The 23,897-nt window shown below is 49.6% G+C and overlaps 2 protein-coding genes and 2 non-coding genes across 5 annotated transcripts in view; 3 read left to right on the plus strand and 1 right to left on the minus strand.

Moving 5' to 3' along the window:
• SGSM2 (small G protein signaling modulator 2) overlaps positions 1-15,710 on the minus strand; it is a 30,530-nt gene extending 14,820 nt beyond the window's left edge. The window contains exons 1-10 of the mRNA XM_004376145.2: positions 15,516-15,710; positions 11,932-12,007; positions 3,171-3,333; positions 2,683-2,844; positions 2,305-2,372; positions 2,058-2,203; positions 1,599-1,733; positions 962-1,086; positions 490-557; positions 147-307 (exon numbers count right to left, since the gene is read on the minus strand). Of these exons, the coding sequence (XP_004376202.1) occupies positions 147-307; positions 490-557; positions 962-1,086; positions 1,599-1,733; positions 2,058-2,203; positions 2,305-2,372; positions 2,683-2,844; positions 3,171-3,333; positions 11,932-12,007; positions 15,516-15,572 (1,161 nt within the window). The 5' untranslated portion in view covers positions 15,573-15,710. The remainder of the gene's footprint in view (positions 1-146; positions 308-489; positions 558-961; positions 1,087-1,598; positions 1,734-2,057; positions 2,204-2,304; positions 2,373-2,682; positions 2,845-3,170; positions 3,334-11,931; positions 12,008-15,515) is intronic.
• Positions 15,711-16,956: 1,246 nt separating this feature from the next.
• Positions 16,957-23,897, plus strand: part of TSR1 (TSR1 ribosome maturation factor) — an 11,328-nt gene continuing 4,387 nt past the window's right edge. Inside the window, exons 1-11 of one of the 2 annotated variants that reach the window (XM_004376147.2) lie at positions 16,957-17,077; positions 17,268-17,371; positions 17,669-17,888; positions 17,988-18,122; positions 18,507-18,931; positions 19,661-19,820; positions 20,256-20,413; positions 20,708-20,904; positions 21,606-21,768; positions 22,094-22,204; positions 22,921-23,053. In XM_004376147.2, the coding sequence (XP_004376204.1) occupies positions 16,981-17,077; positions 17,268-17,371; positions 17,669-17,888; positions 17,988-18,122; positions 18,507-18,931; positions 19,661-19,820; positions 20,256-20,413; positions 20,708-20,904; positions 21,606-21,768; positions 22,094-22,204; positions 22,921-23,053 (1,903 nt within the window). In that variant the 5' untranslated portion in view covers positions 16,957-16,980. The remainder of the gene's footprint in view (positions 17,078-17,267; positions 17,372-17,668; positions 17,889-17,987; positions 18,123-18,506; positions 18,932-19,660; positions 19,821-20,255; positions 20,414-20,707; positions 20,905-21,605; positions 21,769-22,093; positions 22,205-22,920; positions 23,054-23,897) is intronic. The other variant, XM_023731157.1, reaches the window with a different exon arrangement.
• LOC111820518 (small nucleolar RNA SNORD91 family) lies at positions 22,333-22,431 on the plus strand. Its single transcript, XR_002824071.1, has one exon. It is a non-coding gene; the product is annotated as a small nucleolar RNA SNORD91 family (small nucleolar RNA).
• On the plus strand, positions 23,198-23,292 carry LOC111820517 (small nucleolar RNA SNORD91 family). The gene has a single exon (XR_002824070.1). It is a non-coding gene; the product is annotated as a small nucleolar RNA SNORD91 family (small nucleolar RNA).

A 23,897-nucleotide genomic window follows, 5' to 3' on the forward strand; every position in this document is an offset into this window, starting at 1 on the left:
CTGTGGAGGGACAGGTGGGGTGGGCGGTCAGCCTGTCCAGGGCAGAGTCCTACCCAGGGTTCCACCCACAGCTGGAGAAAGAAGGTGGGGCGGAGGACCCACCCCCATACACCCCTTCACCCTGAGCCTCCCAAGCCCTGCAGTACCTTCCCCTGCTGGGTCCAGAGTGGAGGCTCTAGCTGTCCATGTGGCAGGAGCCCATTCTCCAGACAGGACAGAAAGGACAGGAGGTGTCCACCCTGGGGGAAATGCAGCGGCGGCCTCTGGATGCCATCCTGGCTCACCAACACAAGAGTGCCACTGTTCTCTGGGGGGTAAATGTGTGTAAACGTGTGAGGAGTCCAGGCAAGCCGGGGCATGACCAGGAGCCTCATCAGGAGGGGACGGTGGGAGAGGACAAGAAGTCCGACAGGCCCCAGGCACAGCGCATGGCTGGGAGAAAGGCATCTCTCTTTTTCCACCCCCACGCCCAGGACGAGGGAGGCTTACTTTGCTGGTGGCAGTGGATGCAGACGATCTGACTGAAGGGCACAACCAGGGCGTAGTCCCAGTAAACGCTGGAAAGGAACCAGATTGGTGTCACTGTGTCCCAGGACTGTCCATCCGGACTTCCTCCTCTCCTAGCCCCACCAGCCCTTAAAACTACCCTGAGGATAAGATGACCACAGCCAAGATGTGACCCCAGCAGCCATGTCCCTCTGGGCCCATGCTGTCCTTCTGGCACAGAGCCTGGCAGTCTTGGCTGTCTAGAGCTTGGCTCAGGCAAACCCCTTCATGTCCTGCCCTGGCTTGACCTTAGAGAGCTCGGGAATCTCTCCGGCGGCCTCTCCCTGCAAGTCTTGGCGTCTGGATAGGAGTGAGGCCTGCCTGCCCGGGCAGGCTGGGTCTTTCCATGCCCTGCCTGGGGCGTGAGCCCCTACTCCCCTCCCTGGCTCCTGGGAGCAAATCCTAAAGTCCCCACCTCTTTTCCAGCTCAGAGTCCCCCAGAGTTCCATTCATGAGCTGGTTGGGGGTCCACTTCAGAGTGAGGCTCTCTGCAGCCTGGTGCAGGGAGAGGTAGCCGGGGACAGCCTCCATGTCCTTCTTCTGCAGAGAGAGACACACCGGAAGACCAGACGATGAGGGCTGAGGGGCTTGTAGGCGTGGCCTGTGGTTAAGGGCACACGTGGGAGCAGGGGAGGCCAGGATAGGCCAATCCAGGGGTCCTGGACTGGGGTGGGCAGGAGCCCAGGGAGAAAAGGCCCTCATGGCAGATCTGGGCGTCTCCCTCCCCCGGCCGGCTTGGTGCCATTGGCTCTGTCCTGTTAGCCTCCTGGATGCCAGGCACACCCTGGGCCAGCAACACTCAAGCCAGGTGTCCACCCTGCCTGCTGGCTGTCATTCTCACCCATGGATGGCCTGGTTCTTGGTTAGCCAGAGCAGATGCCAGGCCCTGCTCCCACCTGCTCAAGGCTGGGCATGAGTCTAATGAAACAAGGAGGTGGGGGTGGGAGCTGTTCTCCCCCTTCTCTCTGGCTCAAGCCCCTTGGGAAAGGAATGAACATGGGAACTGGGAGATGAGGCGGAGGGTAGGGTGCTGGGGTATTAGGCTCTCCTACTGGCTGCACCAGCACGTTGTTCTTCCCGTAGAGCAGCCGCGTCCTCGAGTTCTGGTGCAGGGACTCCACGTACTCCCGGGCACAGGCAGCTAGCCTGTCCTCTGAGGCACTGCCACTTGAGTGCCGCTTCCGGATCTATGTGGAAAGGCAGACTCAGCCCCCAGCCTCAGGAAATCAGCCTCATGGGTTGAAAGCCCTAGAGCATCCATGCCAACTCTCTCTAGCTGACCCTTTGGGTCCTTCCTGCCCCAAGTGTGTTCTCAGCCACCCTCTGCTCTCCAGTCATGGACCAGCCTTGTGCTCCTGGCATGTGCCAGTGTGGGGAGAAGGCTCCCCGGGGGGGGGGGTGACGATCTCGGGGCATCCCCAAGACTCATCTTGTGCCTGCAAGGAGCATGGAGGCCATGCCTGTGGGCATGGCCAGGGATGTGCACAGGGCGTGGGGAGGGGGACACCTACTCCCAGGGCTGGGCGCTTCGCAGGGGAGTCCTGGCGACTGGCGGGCCCACGGATCCGGTGCCTCTGGACCAGCTCATCAGCAGAGGGGTCAGTCCAGTAGTGATCGGCTGTCTTGAGCTTAGTGTACTCCAAGGCACAGGGTCCCACTGTAGAGACAGGGACAGTCAGCTCCTGACAGTGTTCCCTCTGCTCCACACCTCCCCTCAGTCACCGTGGGCCCAGCCCAGGCTTCTTCTCTCAGGCTCACCTAGGAGAGAGGCCAGGATGGGGCCAAACACAGGGTCTGCCAGTAACGCCTCCTTCTCGTAGTACTTGCTGCAGGGAGGAGAGACAGGGTTACTGTTGGGGCCCCTGGACTCATTCCAGGACGGTCAAGCTCCCAGAGCAGGAATGTCCCCATGAAAACAAATGCATGTCAGTCACCAAGAAGAAAAAGTCCACAAGGACTGAGCTTTGTGAAGAGCCTAGTGTGATCTACGCTTTTGCTTTCAGCGGGCTAAAACGGAAGAAGGGCCATGCCTACAGGCTGACATGCATGTCAGTCAAGCAGCTGAGGGTGGGGCTGCAGGACCGAGCAAGAGATTGGCAGAGGGAGGAGGGGCTGCCTTGGGGGATGGGCAGTCACCTGCAGTTCTCCACCAGGTACTGCACAACCCTGTCCAGCACTTTCTCGATGAGCGCTGTGCGTACCCATATGTGTTTCAACGCCTGCGGGCTGCGGGTTGGGGCCTTCCCGCTGGCAGAGCACTGTATCCGTAGGGCCTCGTGGCTGCCCCCTGAGGGTTTTCTGCAAAGAGAGGGAAGGCTTCAGGAGGGCAAGGGTTCAGGAGGAAGCCTGGCTGAGGCTCCTGGGACTGGTGGCACCAGGAGTGGGGCTTGGTGTCACCAAATGATAGCTGGGAATGAGCAGGCTGGGGTCTTGGAGGCAGGGGATAGGGCCACATGAAGCTCCCACAAGGGGCCAACCTTCACCCTCAAGCTGGTCCCTTACCCAAGAAGCCCTGTGAGAAACCAGCCCAGGAGCCAACCTTCAGACGGGTATCCCCAGGAAGTAGCAAATGCCAGGTGGAAACAACAGAAGGGATGGGTGGAAAGGGCTGGCACCCGGCTCACCTGCCCTCTACTTGCTGCTGTAGCTCCTGTACCTTCTGGCAAATCTCCCTAGCCACTGGGCATGTCTTCCCCACCTTGGTGAACAGGGCTGCCATCTTGTCACTGCGCAGGAAGCCAGCGGCACGGCGCCTCAGCTGATGCAAGAGGCAAGCCTCTACCGCACCTGGGCCACAGAGGAAAACAGCACTGAGCCTGGGCAAGAGGGGGTGAGAGGGAAACACCCCCTCTCCTCCATACCTGTGGAGACGAGAGGGGCAGGGGCAGGCCCTAACGCATGCCAGAACTGGGGTGAGGGCTTCAGACTCAGGCAGGCCCGGTGGCTATGCTCTGGGGAAGCCTGCCCTCCTTCCACCTCTGGTCTTGCCCAGGGCTACCCTGTCGGGGGCTCTGACATGCCCTGCTGCCCCTCGCCCACGCCTGGTGTGTCCATGTCTCCCAAATGCAGCATGGCCCCTGGGGCTGTGGGGATCAAAGCTCCCGCTCCAGGTGGCACGAGTGGCTCCACCCCAACACAAGGGCGAGCGCATGTGGCCTGGCAGCCCTCCTGGAGAGCACAGATGATGTGGTTGCTAAGGAACAGGCTCTGGAGGAGCTGAAATATTGATGAAGCCATTGCAGAGATCAGACTCGATGGCGGCCCCTGAATTATTGATGAGCCCAGCAGCCGAGAGTGAGAGCAGATTTCCATTTTCCATGCTGGGAGGGCTTCCCTTCATTCATTCATGTTTTCAGGGGCTACGATTAAGCTCTCCCTCTGGATCCTGCTTACCGCAGACAGACCCAGGAAGGAAAGAGCTGGTGTGGGAGGGCAAGGAGCTACCCTGGGCATGTATAGACTAAAAAAATGCGTGTGGATGCGTGGGGGGAGGAGGAGCTTGGCCATTATTGAGGCTAATCCAATTGTTATACAGGTGAGGAGGGAAAGGCCTAGAAAAGGGAAGGGGTTTGGTCACAGTCACATAGCAGCAGAGCCAGCACTAGGACCCAGGGCCCCAAACACTGACCAGAGGCCCCTTTCCCATCTCACAGGCCACTGAGGTGGGAGGAGGCACTCCCCTCACTTTGCTGGTGCTCTCTTCACATAGACTGGAAACAGTACTGAGCCAGACAGAGCCTGGCTCTGAAGTCAGAACAGGATCTGAATGCTTTGGGAAACTTAGGGAAATGACTTAATGCTCTGAGACTTGGTTTTATCATTTATGAAATGGGGGTAATACTTCTTAGGATTGGTGCAAAATGTTAAGTGAGATGAAGTATGTAAGACACCCAGCACCAAGTGTGGCACATGGGAGGCACTTACTCCACACTGGTCCCCAATTCTGTCCATGTTTTGTTTTTGGGTTCTATTCTACAGCTGACCCGGAAGAGGTGGGTTTCTGCAAGGCCTCTCCCTGGCAGGGAGGGGAAGAGGCGGCATCGGAGAGAGGATGGCAACCCGCCCCAGAGGTGGGTGGAAATGCTACCATCTTGGGAATAGGGGAACCAAGGCCCTGTCAAGTTTATTTTTACTAAGGTTGTTAGAATATGAAGCCTGGACTTAGGAAATAATCACTGAAAGTAGGATTTCTTGCCTGTTTTTTGCCTTCATTTTTAGTAAGTGACAGGCAGCCACTGCTGGGCTCTAAACGACTTTTGTTTGGCCTCCCTTGGACTGGAGTCAAGAAGTTGGAGTCCCTGGGGCCCCACCTGGAGGATGGCCAGCTCGGTGAGAACATCCCAGGGGAGGGGAACACAGACTGGCCCTTCCCTCCCGCAACAGGCTCCTGCTGGACAGCTTCCCACTTGAGGCAGGGCTTTGAACCAGTTCATTTCGGTTCAAACCCCTGTGAGAAATTGCATTTTCACCCCAGATATACTGAATCAGAATCTACAGTTTAACAAGATCCCCAGGTGATTCTTATGTATAATCAATTTTGAGACCACAGCTCTACTAGTGGTTCTCAGAATTGGTCCCCAACCAGCAGTATTAGCATCGCCTGGCAACTTGTTAGAAATCCAACTTCTCAGCAGGGGTTCAAACTGGAGGATTTGACTTAATATAAGGTGCAGCCCTTCCATCAGGGTGTGCTCATCCCTCTAGTGCACATGTGTATGCAGAATGGGGGAATCTTTGGTTTAAGCATCACACAACCTGAATCCCTGGGGGTCTGTGTGACCCTGGGGTGTACAGGCCAGTGACCATTTTGTCCCAGTCCTCTCTTCTTGTCCTGGGGCTGCTGCAGCTCCATGTCTGTACCTGTGGAAGGGGGGTGACCATTTTTGGGGACTGCACTCCTCATCCAAAGCAGGGAGAGAAGCAGCACTGAGCAGGGCTAGAGTGGCAGCAGGTGGCACCAGTCCTGCAGGGAATCACGTGCCTCAGTGATGTGACTAATTGCCGGGATAATGAGTCATTAGCCTTCCCACCTTCCCCAGGCTGCAAGCCAGCCAGGCTGGGAGGTGGGCATGGCAGGCACAGGCACACTCATCCTGATGGCCTGGCCCACCCTCCCCTCCAGCCTCTGAGTGCAGGCACCGAGGCTCTCTGGGGTGAGAGGAGTCTTTCCTTAGCAATTACTGCAAGTAGGAATAAGGAGAAAAGCCTAAATATCATGCCCAGTCCCCCCAGCTCACCCTATGGCCCCTAAGTTCTTTCTGTGAAAACCCAGGCCAGGTGCCAGGCAGTATCTGCAGAAGAAGAGATTGCTCTCATTCCTCTCCTTTTGAAGCAAAGTAAACAACCCTTTATGGCAGACACTCTTAGCCCAGATCCACGGGCCGGCCATGACTGTTCATATTATACCATGCTTCCCCATTCTCACAGGGGTGCCCCCCCACTGAGAATCACAGCATGCAATGAAAGCTGTTACTGTGTGCTGTGTGGAAACTATGTGTAGGCAAAAAAAAAGGTAGTAATTGAGAATCATTTTTCTAAGGGGATTCGTGGGTGGGCTTCTGGCCGGTCTTGAAACTGTGTGCAAAACTGTTGTATGCTCCAGCATGCTGAGGTGAGTGCTTTTTTTCTAGACAGAGGATCCATGACTTTCAACTTCTAAAAGGGGTACCTGCCCTCAAAAAGTTTAAGAATTTCTGTTCTAAAACCTTTGGGTTGAGCAGAAACCCTACTGATTGAAACTCATAGAGATGCAGACCTAAACACAGACAGACAGACTGACTTTCCATTCAGGTATTGCCCCATTTATCTACGCCCCTTTATGTAGCATTTCTCAAGAAAGTTGTCTATACTCACATCCCTATCTCCTCCTCTCCGTTTTTCTCCTCCCTGTCTTAAATATCATTATGCAGAATTCCAAACACGTACAAAAGAGAGCAATTTAACAAACCCAGCTTAAACAATGATCAAATCACAGCCCATCTTGTTTCAGCTGCACCCCCTCCAACCACTCTTTTCCTTAACCCTGGATTATTTTGAAGCAAATTTTAGATATCATATATTTTTATCTATAAATATGTACGTATTTTATCTATAATTTTTAATATTTTTATCTATAAATATGTATGTATCTCTAAAAGATAAGGACGCTCTTAAAAACATGTACATAGTACTTTTGTCACGCCTACAAAATTAATAATAATTCCTTAATTCATCAGATATTCAGTGTTCAAGTTTCCCTGATTGTCCAGATGCTCCAAACTCTCAGAAATGTGGATTCCCAGATGGGATCCTGGAGAAGGTTCTAGGAGGCTTTAAGGGGAAGCCTGTAAGGTTACTTCCAAGAACAAAATAGAATGTTACTGGTAGTGACGATGACAGCAACATTTATTCAGTGCCTACTGCATACCAGGCTACCGCTACGTGCTTTACCTGTATCACTCTTTTAGTCCCCTATCAGCCTTCTGGTGGTGGGTTCAGAGATGCTGAGAGACATGGCCTGCATATGAAGCCGGGTCTAGTGACTCCAATGTCCGAGATATGGAATACCACCATCATATACCCTCAGCTGTGCCCCAAGGCAGGGCGAGGGGAACCAGTTCCCCCAGAGGTCTTTCCTTCCACCTGGATCATTTCTGGATGAAAGGCAGCAGTCAGATATCCTGAGAATGAGCTGTTCGTTCAGTGCGGGTGGGAAGAGAGAAGGAATCCCTTTTTCTGAAAAGAGAGAGGCTACGAACCACCTGTAGTCTGAATCTCAGAACGTGCTGAAATAACTCTGGCTGCCACATACCAGGCCTTTCTAGCACCTGCTCCGTTCAAGCTCATTAGCATCTCCTTGCCATTCCCCGAAGGCACTCAACTGCGGGGCAGAACTTCCTGGCTAATGAAAGCTGCTTAGCAACAGGGAGCTGGTTAATAAAGCCCTGATGTTACTCCCAGCTCCAAAGACTCCAACCACGTGTCCCATTATGGCTCCTCCTTAGCCTGAAACAACCCATAGGTTGACCCATCCAGGCAGGGGAGGGCAGGAAACCTGGTGCCTGCAGAGGCAGGGCTCAACCGTCTGGTCCAGCCCAGGCCCTGCCCCCAATGTCTCTGGGGGAGAGGAGCCATTTATGAGTTTGAGAATGGGCTCTAAGAAGCCTGGAACCTCTCTGTAGGCCTCATAAACCCACTCTATCCTGTTAAAATCAGAATAGAGCAAATAGAAATACTGTGGAGGAAAATGTTCCCAGGCCCTGAGCCAGAGGGGTAGGGCAGATCGCAGAAACAATTGCTTCTCCAAGGTGCATGGGCTGAGGCCTAAATTACCTAAGATCCCTTGAAGGGAAGAGAGCAAGTCTGCTCTCTTTAAGCATATATATCACTATTATTAATACAGAGTTCAAAGATGTAACTTGAAACAATTTGGTGCTTAACCCTGACCCTCAGTGCTGTGCCCCAAACCACAAGTTAAAAGCACCTTGGGGAGGGGCAGAGGATATCAGCCTACATCTGGGGTTCATGAAGCCACAGGGAAAACATAAAGCATTCATTTCATTCAACAATAGGTCTTTATATTAAAATAGAGATGTCAAAGACCATATTATGGAATAAAATGTAAACTTTCCATGACTCTTTAAGATAAAAAGTATCAAAGAACCCTCTCTCCTACAGTGGTAGGTTTGGGCCTATTCAAGGCCCACCCTCTGCTGTAGGAGCCAGCAGTCACACAGGTCCTGGTCCTTCAACCTAGGGGTTCAGAGGGGCATCAAGGTAGGAGGAACAGTGTGCAGAGAAGCCCCCTCCCTGCCTAGCCTGGCTGGCCAGCAAAGCTCCCTCACCAGGTTTCCACCTGTAGGAAACCCAACAACTTCTGGACAGGCAGGTTTAGGAACCAGCACAGCAAACACGTTTCTCACCAGCCTGCGGAGCCTCATACTTCTCCATGGGTAAAAAGAACGGGGTCTGGCTGCCACTTCCCCAGGATTGCCCAGGATGTGGTCTTGAGCCAGGGGTTCTTGAGTTCCATTTCTAAGGTTCTCCAGGAAGGCTGTGTTTCTGACTCAAATGTCTGTATTCTAAGGAAGCTCAGAGCAGCTCATCTTGCCCCAGACACCACCCTCCTCTGCCAAGAGCAGAGGGGTCAGTGCAGAGCTGAGGTGCCCAGGACCCTGGTGCTCCTCAAAACTCTAGGGAATGGGTTACTCTGAGGTTAATTCGGTCTCCACAGCCCGCACTCTGTTCCCTGTCCCTCAGCACATCCTCTGTACTGCCATTTCTCTCAGAACAAAGCTGAATTCTGCATGTGGCTAGGACAACAGAAGACCTAGTATACAACTGAAAATACATTTTGAAGCATTTTTCAAGGGTGTGAGAGATTGGCATATTGGAATGTCTAAAACGTCAAGTGGGTGGTGTTTTTCAATCAGTTTATATCTATGCTCTCCCACCTCCGAAAATCCCTGATTATGGTTCCACTGTGTGATGCACTGTGAATGCCTCAAGGTAGGAAAAAATGGAAAACAATTACTGCATTTAAACAACCGTATTTTAAGCCCCAATTGGGATCTACTTCACCACTGAACACTGATCTTGACCAAGCTTAAGGATTCCTTTTTCATGGGTCTCAGATACCCCAGCTTGACTGAGTTTTAAAATGCTGGCAGCCCCTCCTGCTAACATATTCTCCACTAACTGTGCACAGATACCAACGCAGAGGCAGCAGGCTGGGAGTGGCTTGCAGATGCCTTTTGTTTGGCCACACACTCTTTTTTTTTTTTTTTTAATGGGAATTAATTGTCAGCATTTAAAAACTGGGAAATTTCATATAAAAACCAGACTTCTGACTTCTCTTAAAATAAAACAGGTCATGGCAAGTCTGGGCTTGCATTCCTGCAGGAGCTGACAGGGCAGACAGGGTAAGCACTGTTTGTTCACCCCAGACCCCACCACACCCTATTGCTCACACCCAAGCCAGTTTCCCTTGTGGCTGACCCTGTAGGCATTTAAGTTTGCACTCATGGACCTAAGGCATTTCCTGAAAACCACCAGAAATGGAGGCCACAGTCCCCTCCTTTTGCTTCCGGGCTGAGTTGAGAACTCTAAAGACTTGAGGGTCCTTGCTCTATTTCAGCAACTGAAAACTGGCTAACAGCAGAAAAATCATTTGAGTGTGATTGCCCTGCCTGCTAGAAAGAGCCCTGGGCTTCAGGGCAGGATAAAAAGCACAAGCCCCACTGCTTCCTGGGGGCTCCCAGACTGCTCAGAGGAGAGCTGACAGCTTTTTCTCCCCCTAACTGGCCTGAACATGGGACACCCACAGCTTTTCTACCTGCTTCTCTGCTCCCAGCCCCTTCTTCCTCACTCCCCCATAGCCACCCATATGTGGCTCCCATGCACAAGCTGTTTGCACTGTTTTATTCCATTTTCCATGTTCGATGTGTGTGCATCCAGACCAGTGTGCCTGTCAGACGGGGACAGTGCTCTGGACGAAGCCTAGCACCAAGCTGTGCACAATTAGGCTGCCAGCACTGAGCCCTTCGGGTGACAACAACAGACACTAGCCCAAGTCAGGGGAATACAGCACGTATTCTAACACTCTTCAAAGCCGCTTATCGAGAGACTAAAATACTTTCTTCCCTAACACAGGCTCTGCCCAAGAAAAGGTGTGGTCAGACTACTTATTCCTTGTAAACCTGGGAATCATTACATACTCTCAAAGAACTGGGGGAACTCCCCTAAAAGGGAAATGGTGAAAATGTCCTGCAAACCTATCTTCAGCCTCAACATCCAAAGGAGAAGGAAAGACTTTTTTTGAGCTCTTACACTGCTAGGAACACTCACATGCATTATCTCAATCCCCACACAACTTTTTTGAGGTGCGAGTCATCTCCCTGTTTTTAGAGGAGCAAACAGGGTAAGAGAAGTTAAGAACCTTGTCCGTGATGATGCAAGAAGTAAGGAGAGCACCTGGATTCAAACCCAAGTCTGGCCCTTGTGCTCTGCTCACATGCCGCCTCTCCCCTAGCCGCCCTCCCACCACCCCTCTGCTTTCTGACTGGAATCAGGTGGGGGGTAGGGGCCCAGGAATGGGTGTTTTAACAAGCCCTTGTGATGATTCTGAAGCACATTACCTCTTACCATGCTACATATTTATTTGTGCATTTAGTTTCCATCTGTTTCCCTCAGCAGAATGAAAGCCCCTGGGGCAGAGACTTTGTCGGTCTTGTCACTGCCATGTCCCTGCACCTAGAACAGTGGGTGGCACGTGGTGGACTCTCAGTGAGTTAACTGTTGATGGACTGATGGGAGGAGCAGCTATATGCCTCACCACACTGTTGTCAAAGTATCCTGTCCCTATCCACTCCTGGTTTTCCTCCCCCTCAGAAACTCACAACCTCCCCTTCCCTGAACCCCAAACACTGATCACTGATCTCAGAGGCCAAGGAAAACAACATACTGATGGTAAATGGCTCCTTGTCCCCTCAGAGAGTTGAGAGGAAGGCCAAATACTGGAAATCCAAGAAAACTCTGTTGTGGGTAGAGATAGGCTTTCTCCTACAAATGTAAAGTCTTCATGCTGAGGTGGAAGCAGTGGTTTATTACAGACATCCTTCCTCTGGGCCGGAAGGCTTTGACTATTGCTCATCCTGCACTCATGTTCATTTGCATCCAGTCAAGTGCTTGGAGAGTTGGAATGATGGGGCAATACATGTGTGATTACTCAGAAAAGTAGATGTGGCACAGAAAGCATCCAAAAGGCACAAACCTTTCCCCAAAGTTAAAGTAAGGATAAACCAAAGCAGTGGTTCCCAAACCTGAATGACCTAGGGTGTCGGTTCTCAGAGTGTGGTCCCCAGACGGGCAGCATCAGAATCACCTGGGAACTTGTTGGAAATCCAAATTCTCAGGCCTGACTCCAGACCAACTGGAATCGGAAAGTCTGGGGTGGGGGCCCAGGAATCTGTTTTAACAAGCCTTTAAGGTGATTCTGGTGCATACTAAAATTTGCGAATCACTGTCCTAGGGCACTAAAAATATTCACTATGGGTAGTGATCGTACCACATGATTAATGTAATTGCTATCACTACACTGTACACCTAAAAATGATGAATTGGCAAATGTGTTATATATATTTTTACAACCATTAAAAAATATATATACATATACATACGTATACACACACACACATATATTCTTGGGCCTGGAGATCTTGATTCAGTAGATCTGGGAGGGGGCCCAAGGAGATTCCAAAAGCTCCCTAGCTGATTCTGACTTGCAGCCAGATTTGAGACCTACTAAACCTGGGGCCTTATCTTTCCCTGGCTCCAGCGCCAGCCATGTCCTCAGTTCTAACGCAGTCCCACCTTCCACTGTCCCAAGTCCCCCAGCCACTCACTCACCACACAGAGCAATGATATGGCTGCTATCTTCATGCACAAACTTCCTGGTGACAGCCTCCTCCATGATTTGCTTCACCTGTGGACAAACGGGCATCATCGTTATTATATACATATTTTTTCCTGGTCAAAGGCCTCTATGCAAGTAAATACCTTGGTTCTGCTCTCCTAGTCTGGGTTCAGACAGCACAGAGTCAATGATAGGGATGGGGAAGTGGGGAAGCAAAGTTTCTTCAGCACAGACTGCCCCAAGCCTTCTGGGGAGGCAACCCGGAAAAGAAATGCCATAATCCCAACAAACAATCAGTACAAGTGTTCCAGCTCAGGAGGAAGTGCCACGCCGTGGAAAACTGGGATGGGATGCTGTTTGCTCATCTGGACTCAGCTGGAGAAGGGCTTCTGGGCAGACACACTGTTCTTTAGAGACAAACTGTCTCAGTACAGGTTGTAGATAAACAACCTGCCCCTCCTTTTCTCTCCCTTCTCTGAGGTTAGGGGCTAGATCTGTCCAGGCCTCAGGGACACTCTCCATGTGCTCACAAGCCTTGACTTCTTTTTATTAAGGTTCTAAAACCCTGATGTTTCAGGTCCCTGTCTGCATGTAAAAGCTTCCAAATACTTCGTGAGGTGAGCAGTGACCTCTTTCTTCCTTTAAGCATTTTTAAAAAAAAACTACTTTATTGACGCAGAGTAAACATTTAGAAAGGGCATTAAAAAAAAAAAAAAAACTGCTGCTGTTGAGTCCATTCCGACTCATAGCAACCCTACAGGACAGAGGAGAACTGCCCCGAAAGGGCATAGATCATAATTATACAGCTTGTTGAATTTTCAGACTGAACACACCTGTGAAACCAGCATCCAGATCAAACACAGCAGCACATGACCTGCTCCTCAAAGCTTCCCTCTCACCATACTGTCACATCCTCTGCTCCAGGGTACCCACTATGCTGACTGCTAACACCACAGATAAGCCTCACCAGTTTTTGTGCTTTTTTTCAATGGATTCACACAGTGTGCAGGGTTTGTAACTGGTTTCTGTTGATCACCTGTGTGACTGTGAGCTTTGTTCACGTTATTGTCCATAACTGTAGACTGGTAGTTCTCATTGCTGTATTCTGTTGTGTGAATACACCACAATTGATGGGCACTTGAGTTGTTTCCATTTTGGGGTTTGTTATGAATAGTGATGGCTATGAACATTCTGGACATGCCTTTTGGTAAACATATGTATGCATTTCTTTTGATTTATACTTGCAGGCATGGAGTTTCTGGGTGATGCATATACTCAGCTTTATTAGATATTGCCAAATTGCCCTCCAAAGTGGTTGTACCAATTTACACTCCCACCAGCAGTGTATGAGATTCTAGCTACTCCCAAAACTTCAGCCAAGTACTTTTGATGTCCTGGGGGAACTTGGGGCAGGGATGCCAGGAGACAGATAGTAATACTGGAGATTAGAGGGATAGATTACCTCAATCCCAGCATAAATCTTAGAGATAAGGTAAGCTAGTCTTTGCCATTCTTTGGCAAGACATCCAGTGTCCTGATGCTGCCACAGTTCCCAAGGCCCTTGCCCAGTACCCTACAGTTTGGAGGGTAGAACAGCCCCTAAGGCCTGGGGAGGAAAGAGGAAGAACTTGGAGCCTCCTCCCTGCTGAAAACTGCTCATGGCTAGCAGTTAGGTAAAACAGCATCAAATCGATTCATGTACTCTAAACTGTTAATAGCTTCCTAGATTACTTCCCAAGGAGTGCTTACGTTAAACAGAGCATAGTGTTACAACTCAAAGGACGGCAGGCATCTGAAGCAGTCTGGTGGGTAAATTTTTGGGTTAGGAGGACCTACAGAGGCCCCTCCAATTATGCCAAGGTCCTCTGTGAAAGGTCAGCCCTGTACTACTTGTAGGACAGAGCAGATCTTCTCCCATAGGGTTTCGAAGGCGGTAAATCTTTACTGAAGCAGACTGCCACATCTTTCTCCCGCAGAGCGGCTGGTGGGTTCAAACTGCTGACCTTTCGGTTAGTAGCCAAGCTCTTCACCACTGTGCCATCAGGGTGCCCTGGTAAGATACACAGCTGCAGCATATTCTGGACATTTCTCACATTTGTTTAGGAATCATTCGTGGAGTAGTATAGATAATTTGGATCATATCAGCAATCCTAGGATGTTTGGCTATAGCTTAGGTACAGTAACAGCTACTTTTTTGTTCTTGTTTGTGTAAGTCTCTGACACCAGACTGCTTGCTTTCTGAGGACAAGCACCAAGATTTCTCTTTCCCTTGGGGAGGGCAAAGTTGACGTTTAAAACTTGGGGCTTATACGCCTGGCCTAAGAAACCCTTCCTTGGCACTCCACAGCAAAGGCACAATGGAGCTTTTCACACACAGCTGGAGAGGTAACGGTTTCAGCCACTTCTTTGTCAGGGAGAGGGAAGGGAACAAATGCTAGGGGAGAGTAGTCAGGACATGGTTGAAGGAGAACCATCTGAAGCTCTACAGGATTTTATTGGAACCGAGAGTCTTCCTCAACACTGAAACTCTATGAAGGAGTAAAGGAATCAATACGGTAAACTTTTATATATGAGGTAGGTAACATTTTCCTATTTTAGATATGAAGAAATTGCCACTCAGAGAGGTTAAGTAACTTACTCAAGGTCACACAGTGCTAGGTCCAGACTATTCCAAAAATTATGCTTTTCCACCATGTTTTGCAGTCTCCAAGATCAGCAGATTTATTTACCAAATAGTCACTGAGTGTCTACTGTGTGCCAAGCACTGGATGGATAGTGGACAAAACATACAGTTTACACATCTGTCAGACTATCGCCAAAGAGACAAGCGGTGGAAGGAGCTCATGGCTCCAGAGGCCTAATCCATTCTACCCAACTCTGCAGGTTTAAGCCCTCCAGCTCTAAAATGGGGGTGAGTCATTCATATGGGCAACCTCCCCTCTCCTGAAATGAGCTTTTGGGTTGGGTCAACGTAAAGGGGGTTAGTAGAGGGAAAGATTCTTTCTGACGTGGGGGCCTCCTTCCAAAGAGAAAAAAAATCGAGTCCTGAAAACCATTCTTAAAAAAAAAACAAACTGCTCCCTGGGTAAGGAGGTGGGCGTGGAGAGAGAAGCAGTGAGGTGTGCAGCGAACCCTCCAGCAGCCAAGCTCAGTTCCCAGAGGGATACTGGAAGCGGAGGGGGATAGAGAAAGGGGGCGCTAAGCCCCCAAATCACTCGCTTATCGTCGCAGGAGGGCCGCGCGGGACCCCGCTCCTTCCCCTGGCGGCACGGGTAATGAATGGGCAGCTGCGGTTCTCCAGAAATCACCGCCACCCCTCCCCCGACCTCGGTCTCCCGGCGCTGCTGCCGTCACAGGGCGGGGAGCTGCGGGATCACGGAGCAAATAAGCCCCGGAGCTCCGGCCTGGCTCCTGGGGCCGAGGGGCGCTGCCCCTCAATTCGGGAGGGAGGCTGGAGCCGCAGCCGGTCCAGAACCTTACCCCGCCTGGCCCAGGCCAGGGCCCGCGAGAGCCTTCTCGCCCCCTGGGCGGCGCGGGCCGGGGCGCGAGACCCCTGGGGTCCTTGTCCCGACTTTACCTCCTTTTTCACGTTCCACATCAGTTTCTCTTTGACTGCGTCCTCCGCGCTGCCCATGGTGCGGAGGTTGGCGGGGAGGCGGTGCCGAGCGACCCTCCAAGTCCCCCGCGCGCCCTCGCCGCCTCCGCGCTTCTCAGCTCAACGCCCCACGCGCAAGGCAGAGCCCCCGCCCGCCGCGCTCCCCTCCTGCCACCGCCGCCACTGCCCGGTGCTCGGCTCCGCAGCCATCTTCTTAGCCCCGCACAGACGTCAGGCGGCTGGCCCGGCCCCTTCCCACAGCCGCGGGTCGCGGGGGGGCGGGGGAGGGCGGCGCTCAGCGACGAGGGGGGTCGAGACACCGCGAGGCGGCGCGCGCCTGGGGTGGCGTGCCCCGGAGCGGGCTGCTGTCATGGCAACGCGCCTGCTCCTGCCTCGAGGGCGCGAACCTGCATTATGAGCGCCCGCAGCTAGCCAAGCGGAGCGTGGGGTGGGGCTTCGGGGCGGGTCCCGGACTCCCGCCGGCTGTTCGCTGAGGAGAAAGTCGCCCGGGCCAGGGGTGGATTCAACCCAGCTAGACGCCCCCTTACTTCTGCCCGCTAATTCTCCCGACCGGAAGGAAAAGAGCGGGGGCGCTGCCAGGGCTGGGGCCAGGGCATTGGGCCTCCGCGGGACAGGTCTGACCACGGGAAAGCCAGAGCTCTATGTGTTCCTCTGAGTACCCCTGCCAGGTCGATCGCCCTCAGTTGCAAGGCTTGTGGGAAGAGGAATGGGCATTCAGTCGCCTCGAGCCAGAAAAGGCTCGGTTGGCCCTGAGGGGACGAGCGTCACACACAGCCAGTCTTCTCCATCTCCCTCGGGTTCGCCACGTCTAGTCTGGCTCTTCCTGATGGTATGTGGGATGTAGGGGCGCGGGGTGGGGTAACAGGGACTAGCGGGAGTTTGTACCGAGCCGGTGAAGGTGAGATGCGCTTCCACACGATTCAGCTTGGAAACTTCAGCAGCCTTGCAAGGGGAATTGAGGGAGAGAAGATTTTTCAAAGTGACAAAGAACACCTGCTGCTGCAAACTTAAAAGCGGCGTGCACAAATCTAAGTTCGAGGAGGGGCTAAAGCCTCCGCGGCAGGAAGGGACGGACTCCCATTCAACATCTTCTTACGTGATACAACTTTATAACACACAAAAAAAGAAAACACAGGAGAACAAAACACCTCTCCTGGACCGAGACCCCGAACCACAAAAGCCTAAATGCGAAGTTTTTATAAAGCCCCAACCGCAGACCGCCACGTGGGAAAAATTAACACCGCGGTTTGGCTGACAGGCCGACACCTCGCACACCAACAATGGGAGGAAGGACCCTAGCGAAAGGCTGAAGGAAGCCCTGCCCCTCCGCGGAGACGGCCCGCCCCCGGCCTGCCCCTATGCTGGGGAGCGGAAATGCTCAGTCCGCCCCGGAAGTAGTGCTGATTTCTTACACGTGAGCGGCAGCATGGCGGCTCACCGCTCCGGTCCGCTGAAGCAGCAGAATAAAGCTCATAAAGGCGGGCGGCATCGGGGTCGGGGATCCGGGCAACGAGACGGCAAGGGTGAGAAGATAGGGTAGGAGAAAGAATGGCTGTTTATCCAATATTAACTACTTTTCCCCATGCCCAAAGTGACCTCTCTCTGACCTGGGCGCCGTGTAAAAGTTCCTTTCTAGGGTGGGCGGAGACGGGTCCTCTTTCTTGACCTTTTTCTGATGCAGAGCGCTAGAGCCCTTTCTGATCTGCCCTCCAGGCCGTCTAGCAGTGAAAACTCTAAGCAAGAAGGTGAGAAAAGAGCTCAGCCGAGTAGACCAGAGGCATCGTGCCAGCCAGCTCCGGAAGCAGAAAAAAGAGGCGGTGAGAGGAGCGGGAGTTGGGCAATGGTGTGGCTTTACAACCGTTCTAGGCTGGTAAAGCCTCGAACTAGAAAACGTGACCCTGGGAAGGGGACGGCGACAGAGCACATGTCGGGCCTGAAGATCTATGCCCGCACTGGGGCATTCTTTGCTTCGATCCGAGTTCCTGCCACCCTCCTTGCATACCTCCTTTTACAAGAGTGATGCTGGTTAGGGGGAGCAACTGTAGTGTTGGAAATGCAATACTAGAACGAAATGCCGAGGCATTGAGATGCTGTCTGAACCTCCCGACCCTCAGGTTCTGGCAGAGAAGAGACAACTGGGCAGCAAGGATGGCCCTCCCCATCACGTACTCGTGGTGCCCCTGCACAACAGGATTTCCCTGCCAGAGGCCTTTCGGCTGCTTCAGGACAGCGACACTGGAACAGTACACCTAAGTGAATGGGGCAGCACCAGTAGTTTTATGCTCCTGTGCCCGCGGTTAAAACATCGGTGGTTTTTTACATCTGCAAAGCCAGGTTAGGGTATTACTATCATTATGTTTGAGTAGTGGTAATTTTTTTTTTTCTTAAATGTGGTGCCAACCACTTCTTACCGACTTTTTGTTCTATCTCCAGGGGATCTGCACACTGTGTTAGACGTGGCTAAAGTGGCTGATACCATCCTGTTCCTCCTTGATTCAGTGGAAGGCTGGGACAGCACTGGGGATTACTGCCTTTCCTGCCTCTTTGCTCAGGGCCTTCCCACTTACAGTAAGTGAGTTAGGAGTATTGGAGGCCGCAGAGAGATGCGAATTAGCATTTATTGAGCACCTGTAATCTGCCAGGACTCTGCCTGGCATTTGATACAGGAATACCCTGTACAGCTGGTGGGAGGTTGTACATATATGGCGTAAGCTTGGTCCATTATTAACAAATTATCTGCCAGTGTTCCTTTTTATTTTTAGTCTGTCCTTTGCCCAGAGGAAGAAGAAAAATGTGAAGTTTGGTTTCATGGTGAAATGTCTTTAGGGTAGCTGATCGCTGGGTTTCCCAATGATCTCTGGGCTAACATCTGAACCGTTAGTTTGTGAACTGCACGGGGATTTGCGTATAGTGAAACAATAGATCATCAAGCTCTTTTTCTTTTGCTCATAGCACTAGCTGTCCAGGGAGTTTCTGGCCTTCCACCGAAGAAACAAATAGATGCCAGAAAAAAGCTAAGTAAAGCAGTGGAGAAGCGCTTTCCTGATGACAAACTCCTCCTGTTAGACACTCAGCAGGAGGCAGGGATGCTGCTCAGGCAGTTGGCTAACCAAAAGCAACGGCATCTTGCCTTTCGAGATCGGCGGGCCTACCTGTTTGCCCATGCTGCTGACTTTGTGCCTAGTGAGGAAAATAACTTGGTTGGCACTTTGAAAGTCTCAGGTTACGTTCGTGGACAGACTCTAAATGTAAATAGCTTGCTGCATATCATTGGACATGGTGATTTCCAGATGAAACAGATAGATGCCCCCATGGACCCTTTTCCTTTAAATCCTAGAGTGATTAAATCTCAAAAGGACCAGGGCATGGCCATGGAGGTAAGATTGATGTTCTTAAAAACCATTTATTGTAGATTGATACATGAACTGGTACAGAATTAGAACTAAGTTCAGAGAAGGTAGGCTGCACACTTAGGCCAATGGAGGCTATTTCTAGTTGGAAGTAAGGCAATAGTTAACTAAAAATATGTTGATAAATCAACTCTTTATCCAGCACTTTCTAGGTGCCCTGCACTTCAGTTGGCTCTGAGTTTATAAAAGACATACGTGTTGTCACTTCCTCCAAAAGTGGCACACCTGTGGAAGAGTATGTGGCTAAGGTACAGACCTGCTGTGGAAGTTGAGAAAGTAGACTAGCAAACATCACAGAGATCAGATTTGAGCAAGATGTTGAATAGGCTGAATATTATTTATGAGTTGAAGAGAGATGACAGAATATCCTAGAAGATGGGGATAACATGAACCTTGGCACAGTTATGGGTCAGAGGGTTTCTTTGAACTCTAAAGAAATCAGCTTGATGGGAGTGACTTGGCTGGGTAGGAGAAGGGCCAGATTTATGAAAGACTTTAAAAGCCAAGCTTTTTAAGTGTAGATTTAAAACACTAGGAAAGAGCCATTTGAAACATTTTGACAAGTTTTGGCTTTCTGTTTCATTGTTTTATTTTCTACTTGAGACTTCATTTAGTCTACAGCTTTTTGGTTACTGTGTTAAGTTTAGTAGCTTTTTGGTTAATATTTGACTGATCATCAGTTGCTTTGGTTTTCAGATTTGTGCTACCGATGCTGTAGTTGATATGGAGGAAGATCTTAAAGTCCTAATGAAAGCAGACCCTGATAGACAGGAATCTTTGCAATCAGAGGTTATCCCAGATCCAATGGAGGGGGAGCAGACCTGGCCCACTGAGGAGGAGCTGAGTGAGGCGAATGGTTGGTATTGGCAAACTTGTTTGTAATTTATTTGGTCTAGAATTGTGGATTTTGTGTAGCTGCTCACAATGAGGACCCTGTATCTTAGAGTGGGGTGAGGATGCACTTGGAGGTCTGTCTCTTTCCCTGTCCCCAAATGCTGTATGTTTACATTAAGCATTGAACAGATTTGTTCCATTTCTCAAAATTATTTGTTCTTGTTTTAGAATGAACAGATAAATAATTTTGGAGTCATTCCAAGGTTTATTTAGTGGTGTAAGTATTGCTAGCTTTGAGGTGGCTGAATTAAATTTGGAAGTGGTCTGTTCTACTCATAGTGTCTGTTAGAGTTTCTGATGTTGGCAACAATATCTACCTTCTTGCCTAGGTGAGGATACCCTGAGTAATTGGGAAAAGGAGGTATATAATTTACTTAACTGGTTTGGGCTTTTACAGACTTATTGAAAGAAAGTTCCAAGATAGTGAAGAAGGTCCCCAAAGGAACATCCAGTTACCAGGCTGAATGGATTTTGGATGAGGATGGTCAAAGTGGGGGGGAAGGAGATGAATATGATGATACAGAATATGAGGATTTTATGGAAGAGGAATCTCAGGTGAGGAAATGAGCCCTTGGGCCACTCTATACAGCCCCTAAATGCAAGGCAAAATACAATCTTGACCTTAAAGTGTGTGGGGGGTGGGGGCTGGGGAGGCGGGGGCAGTCAGTTTCTTATGAATGACTTTATAGTTGCAAAGAATGAAACTTTTGTTTTATAATTGAGTCTATGTTAGAATTGGTATTGGTTGAGATTAGGTATCTAGTAAAAGGATTTTATCCTTAGTTTAAAGCCTTTTGTAGAGGCAGGTATGGGTTTCTTCTAAAATAACTGCAATCCTTTATTCTACAGGATGAGAGCAGTGAAAAGGAAGAAGAGGAGGAATGTGAAACTATGACTATAGGAGAATCTGTGCATGATGATCTATATGATGAGAAAGTAGATGAAGAGGCTGAGGAAAAGATGTTGGAGAAATATAAACAAGAAAGACTAGAAGAGATGTTTCCAGATGAAGTGGACACCCCCCGGGATGTGGCTGCTAGAATTCGGTTAGTCATTGAGACTAAGTCCAATCAGCACATTTTTATTTAAAACTTACGTGGCTCAGAACTATGTCAGTGTGATGCAAAAGAAGAAAAACACATGGTGTCTGCCCCTGAAGGGCTAACGTTCTAGATGGAAAGGCAAGACATACATACAAGCAACAGCAACAAATAATCAAGCTCTAGGTTGTGTGCTACAGACTAACAATTTTACAGGACTTCAGTGAGGAGAAATACTAAGGTTAATTAGCAAATGCTTCGTATAGGAGCTAATACTCAATTGAAGTGTAATGTTTGGAGTTTTGGGGGGGGGGTTGGTAGAACAGCAAGAGTAAAAGCACGAAGATGTAGATCATGTCTACTCTGGAGATGAATCTGACCAAAGCCAGTTATTTATGTTGGATATTAGAGAGGTAGGGCATTTATCAAGGCACTTGTTTGGCAGTTAAAGAGCCACTCCGTGGGCAGCGCTAGGGAGCCACTGTATATACTTTATCCTTAGTGAGAATCTTGGGTTTGGTTCTGAAATGTTTGTTACAGGCTGTTTGGAAATGTGGTCTTGGTTTAGGCTGTTAGCTTATTTTGAGAGATGATGGGTAGAGTTCTTTTGAGATAGAGCGTTAGCCATTTTAGAAGTGACTGAGTGAAAGGGTTAAATAGCACCATATAAATCTGACTTGTTAATTTTTTTAAAATCTATGTTCTAGATTTCAGAAATACAGAGGCCTCAAGAGCTTCCGGACATCTCCATGGGATCCTAAGGAAAACCTTCCTCAAGATTATGCACGGATCTTTCAGTTTCAGAACTTTACTAATACTAGAAAACGCATCTTTAAAGAGATTGAGGAAAAAGAAGTTGAAGGGGCTGAGGTATCTGCCTTCCCTTGTCCGTTCCTATAATTTGCATTTTTTTTGCCAACGTGCCCCCTAGTTTACTCCTTTTTTTGGCATGAGGATGAGTACTTTATTAGTTTTGTGCTGCTCATAGCTGAATTAGGGGAGCCATTGAGTCACTGATAAGAGTGATTTGGGGACAAAGAGGTATCAGAGATGTTAACTGAAAGGCACTCTTGAAGGGAGAGGGCTGGCTTTAGGATACTCCCGACTTTTTAACACATTTGGAAAAAACTTTTGCTTCATCATCATTGGAACCTTAAGGATAACCCTGTCATTGTTTTGTGCTTTCTTCTGGCAGGTTGGCTGGTACGTCACACTTCATGTCTCTGAAGTCCCTGTATCAGTGGTTGAGTACTTCAAGCAAGGAGCACCCTTGATTGCATTTTCCCTACTACCTTATGAACAGAAGGTGAAATGGGGATTATGGAACTTTCCAACCAGTTCTGTCTGACTTAGTCTAAATTTTGTTTATGAGATTGACATTTTGCTCATTGGGATATAAAAATTCTGCCTTTAGGATTAGAAATCAGGGAATAATACAGAAGTCGATGATGGTTTTACCCAAAATGTCTGAACCTGTCTGAAGCATCTCAGTGATGCAATCAATCTGTTTGTGGTTCTGAGACTTCTCTGAGATAAGTATGTTTTTCAGATCAGATTTTGAATAAGAGTTGGCAGCCTTAAAAATGAAGCGTTTATGCCAAGGTGCAGATTCTTTTCCCTTGGCCAGCAGTCATGTAGGTTAGGGGGTGTGTGAAAACTCTAGCCTTTGGTTGGTTTGGCTAAGGATTGGGGAGGAAGGGACTTGAATCAGTGTGGTTTGAGGTGTGTGGTAAATGAATGACTTGAAGGCCATTGACTGGCAGATGTTGAACACTCGCATGTTAGACCCTGGAAGGATGCATGAAAGCTCTGGAAATTAGCCAGTATTTGGCTTGAATGCCAGATGTTTGTAGAGGTGAAGGACAAATTGGTGTCCCATCACCTACACTCTACCATTAATTAGTATTGTCAGTTCCTAAAGTGAACGTGAGGCTGCTATTTGGTTTACTTTCTTTCGGGTTACGCTGTTAGGCTGTGTTCCTGGACTATGAAGTTTTGTTTTGTTTTTCACTTGGTCCCCAGATGTCAGTATTGAATATGGTGGTGAGCCGGCACCCTGGCAACACTGAACCTGTGAAAGCCAAAGAGGAGCTGATCTTCCACTGTGGGTTCAGGCGCTTCCGGGCCTCACCTTTATTCTCCCAGCACACTGCAGGTTAGGAGTGGGGAAGCCTTCAGGGTTCTTATCTACCTTATTGTCTTTTGGGGAACTATGACTCTAAATTAAGTGGGATGGGGGTGCAGAATATACAGCTTCACATCCTAGGTCTCTGGATTAAAGGTATTTTCAGTACTCTGGTTTAGGAACCAATGATGTTTTTATCCAAAATGTCTGAACCTGTCTGAAGCATCCAAGTGATGCAACCTCTGTGTGGTGCTGAGGTTTCTCTGCCATGAGTATTTGTTCCAAAGTAGGTTTTGAATAGGATTCAGCAGCTTTATAAAAAGGGTGTGCCAGAGGGTAGAACTCTTGGCATCTGATGTGCCAGTAGCAGTGTGGATGAAGAGGGGACGGTCGTTGGATGTGGCCCACAGTTGGGTAAAGCAAAGAGGTGTCGGTTCTGAGATATTGAGACTGGATGAGAATTTGGAGAATGGTAGCTAGGGACACTTCTGTGGCAAAAGAGATTGCACTCCTATACTTATGAGTGGGAAGATATGTTGCCCACTAATTTGGGAGTATGTGAACATCACCTGCACACTCAGCTCACTCCCTGCTTTCAGCAATGGCAAGAGGAAGATAATGAAGGCAGTATTAATGGATGCTCTGGATAATTTTTATTTTTGCCAGCCATGCTATCTAAATGAGAGATTAATTTCTCTTTCCCTTAAAATTTTTCTTCCTGTAGTGTCAGTATTCAAAGGGGGTAAGGGTTACATTGAAGGTAAAAACGAACTCCAGATAGTTCTAAGATTGGGGGTTGGCAAACTATATGGCCTTAGGGCCAAATCCATCCCACTGCTTGTTTTTGTAAATTTTTTTTTTTTTTTTTTAATAA

Source organism: Trichechus manatus, unplaced genomic scaffold, assembly GCF_000243295.1.
Source record: "Trichechus manatus latirostris isolate Lorelei unplaced genomic scaffold, TriManLat1.0 scaffold00040, whole genome shotgun sequence".
NCBI lineage: Eukaryota > Metazoa > Chordata > Mammalia > Sirenia > Trichechidae > Trichechus > Trichechus manatus.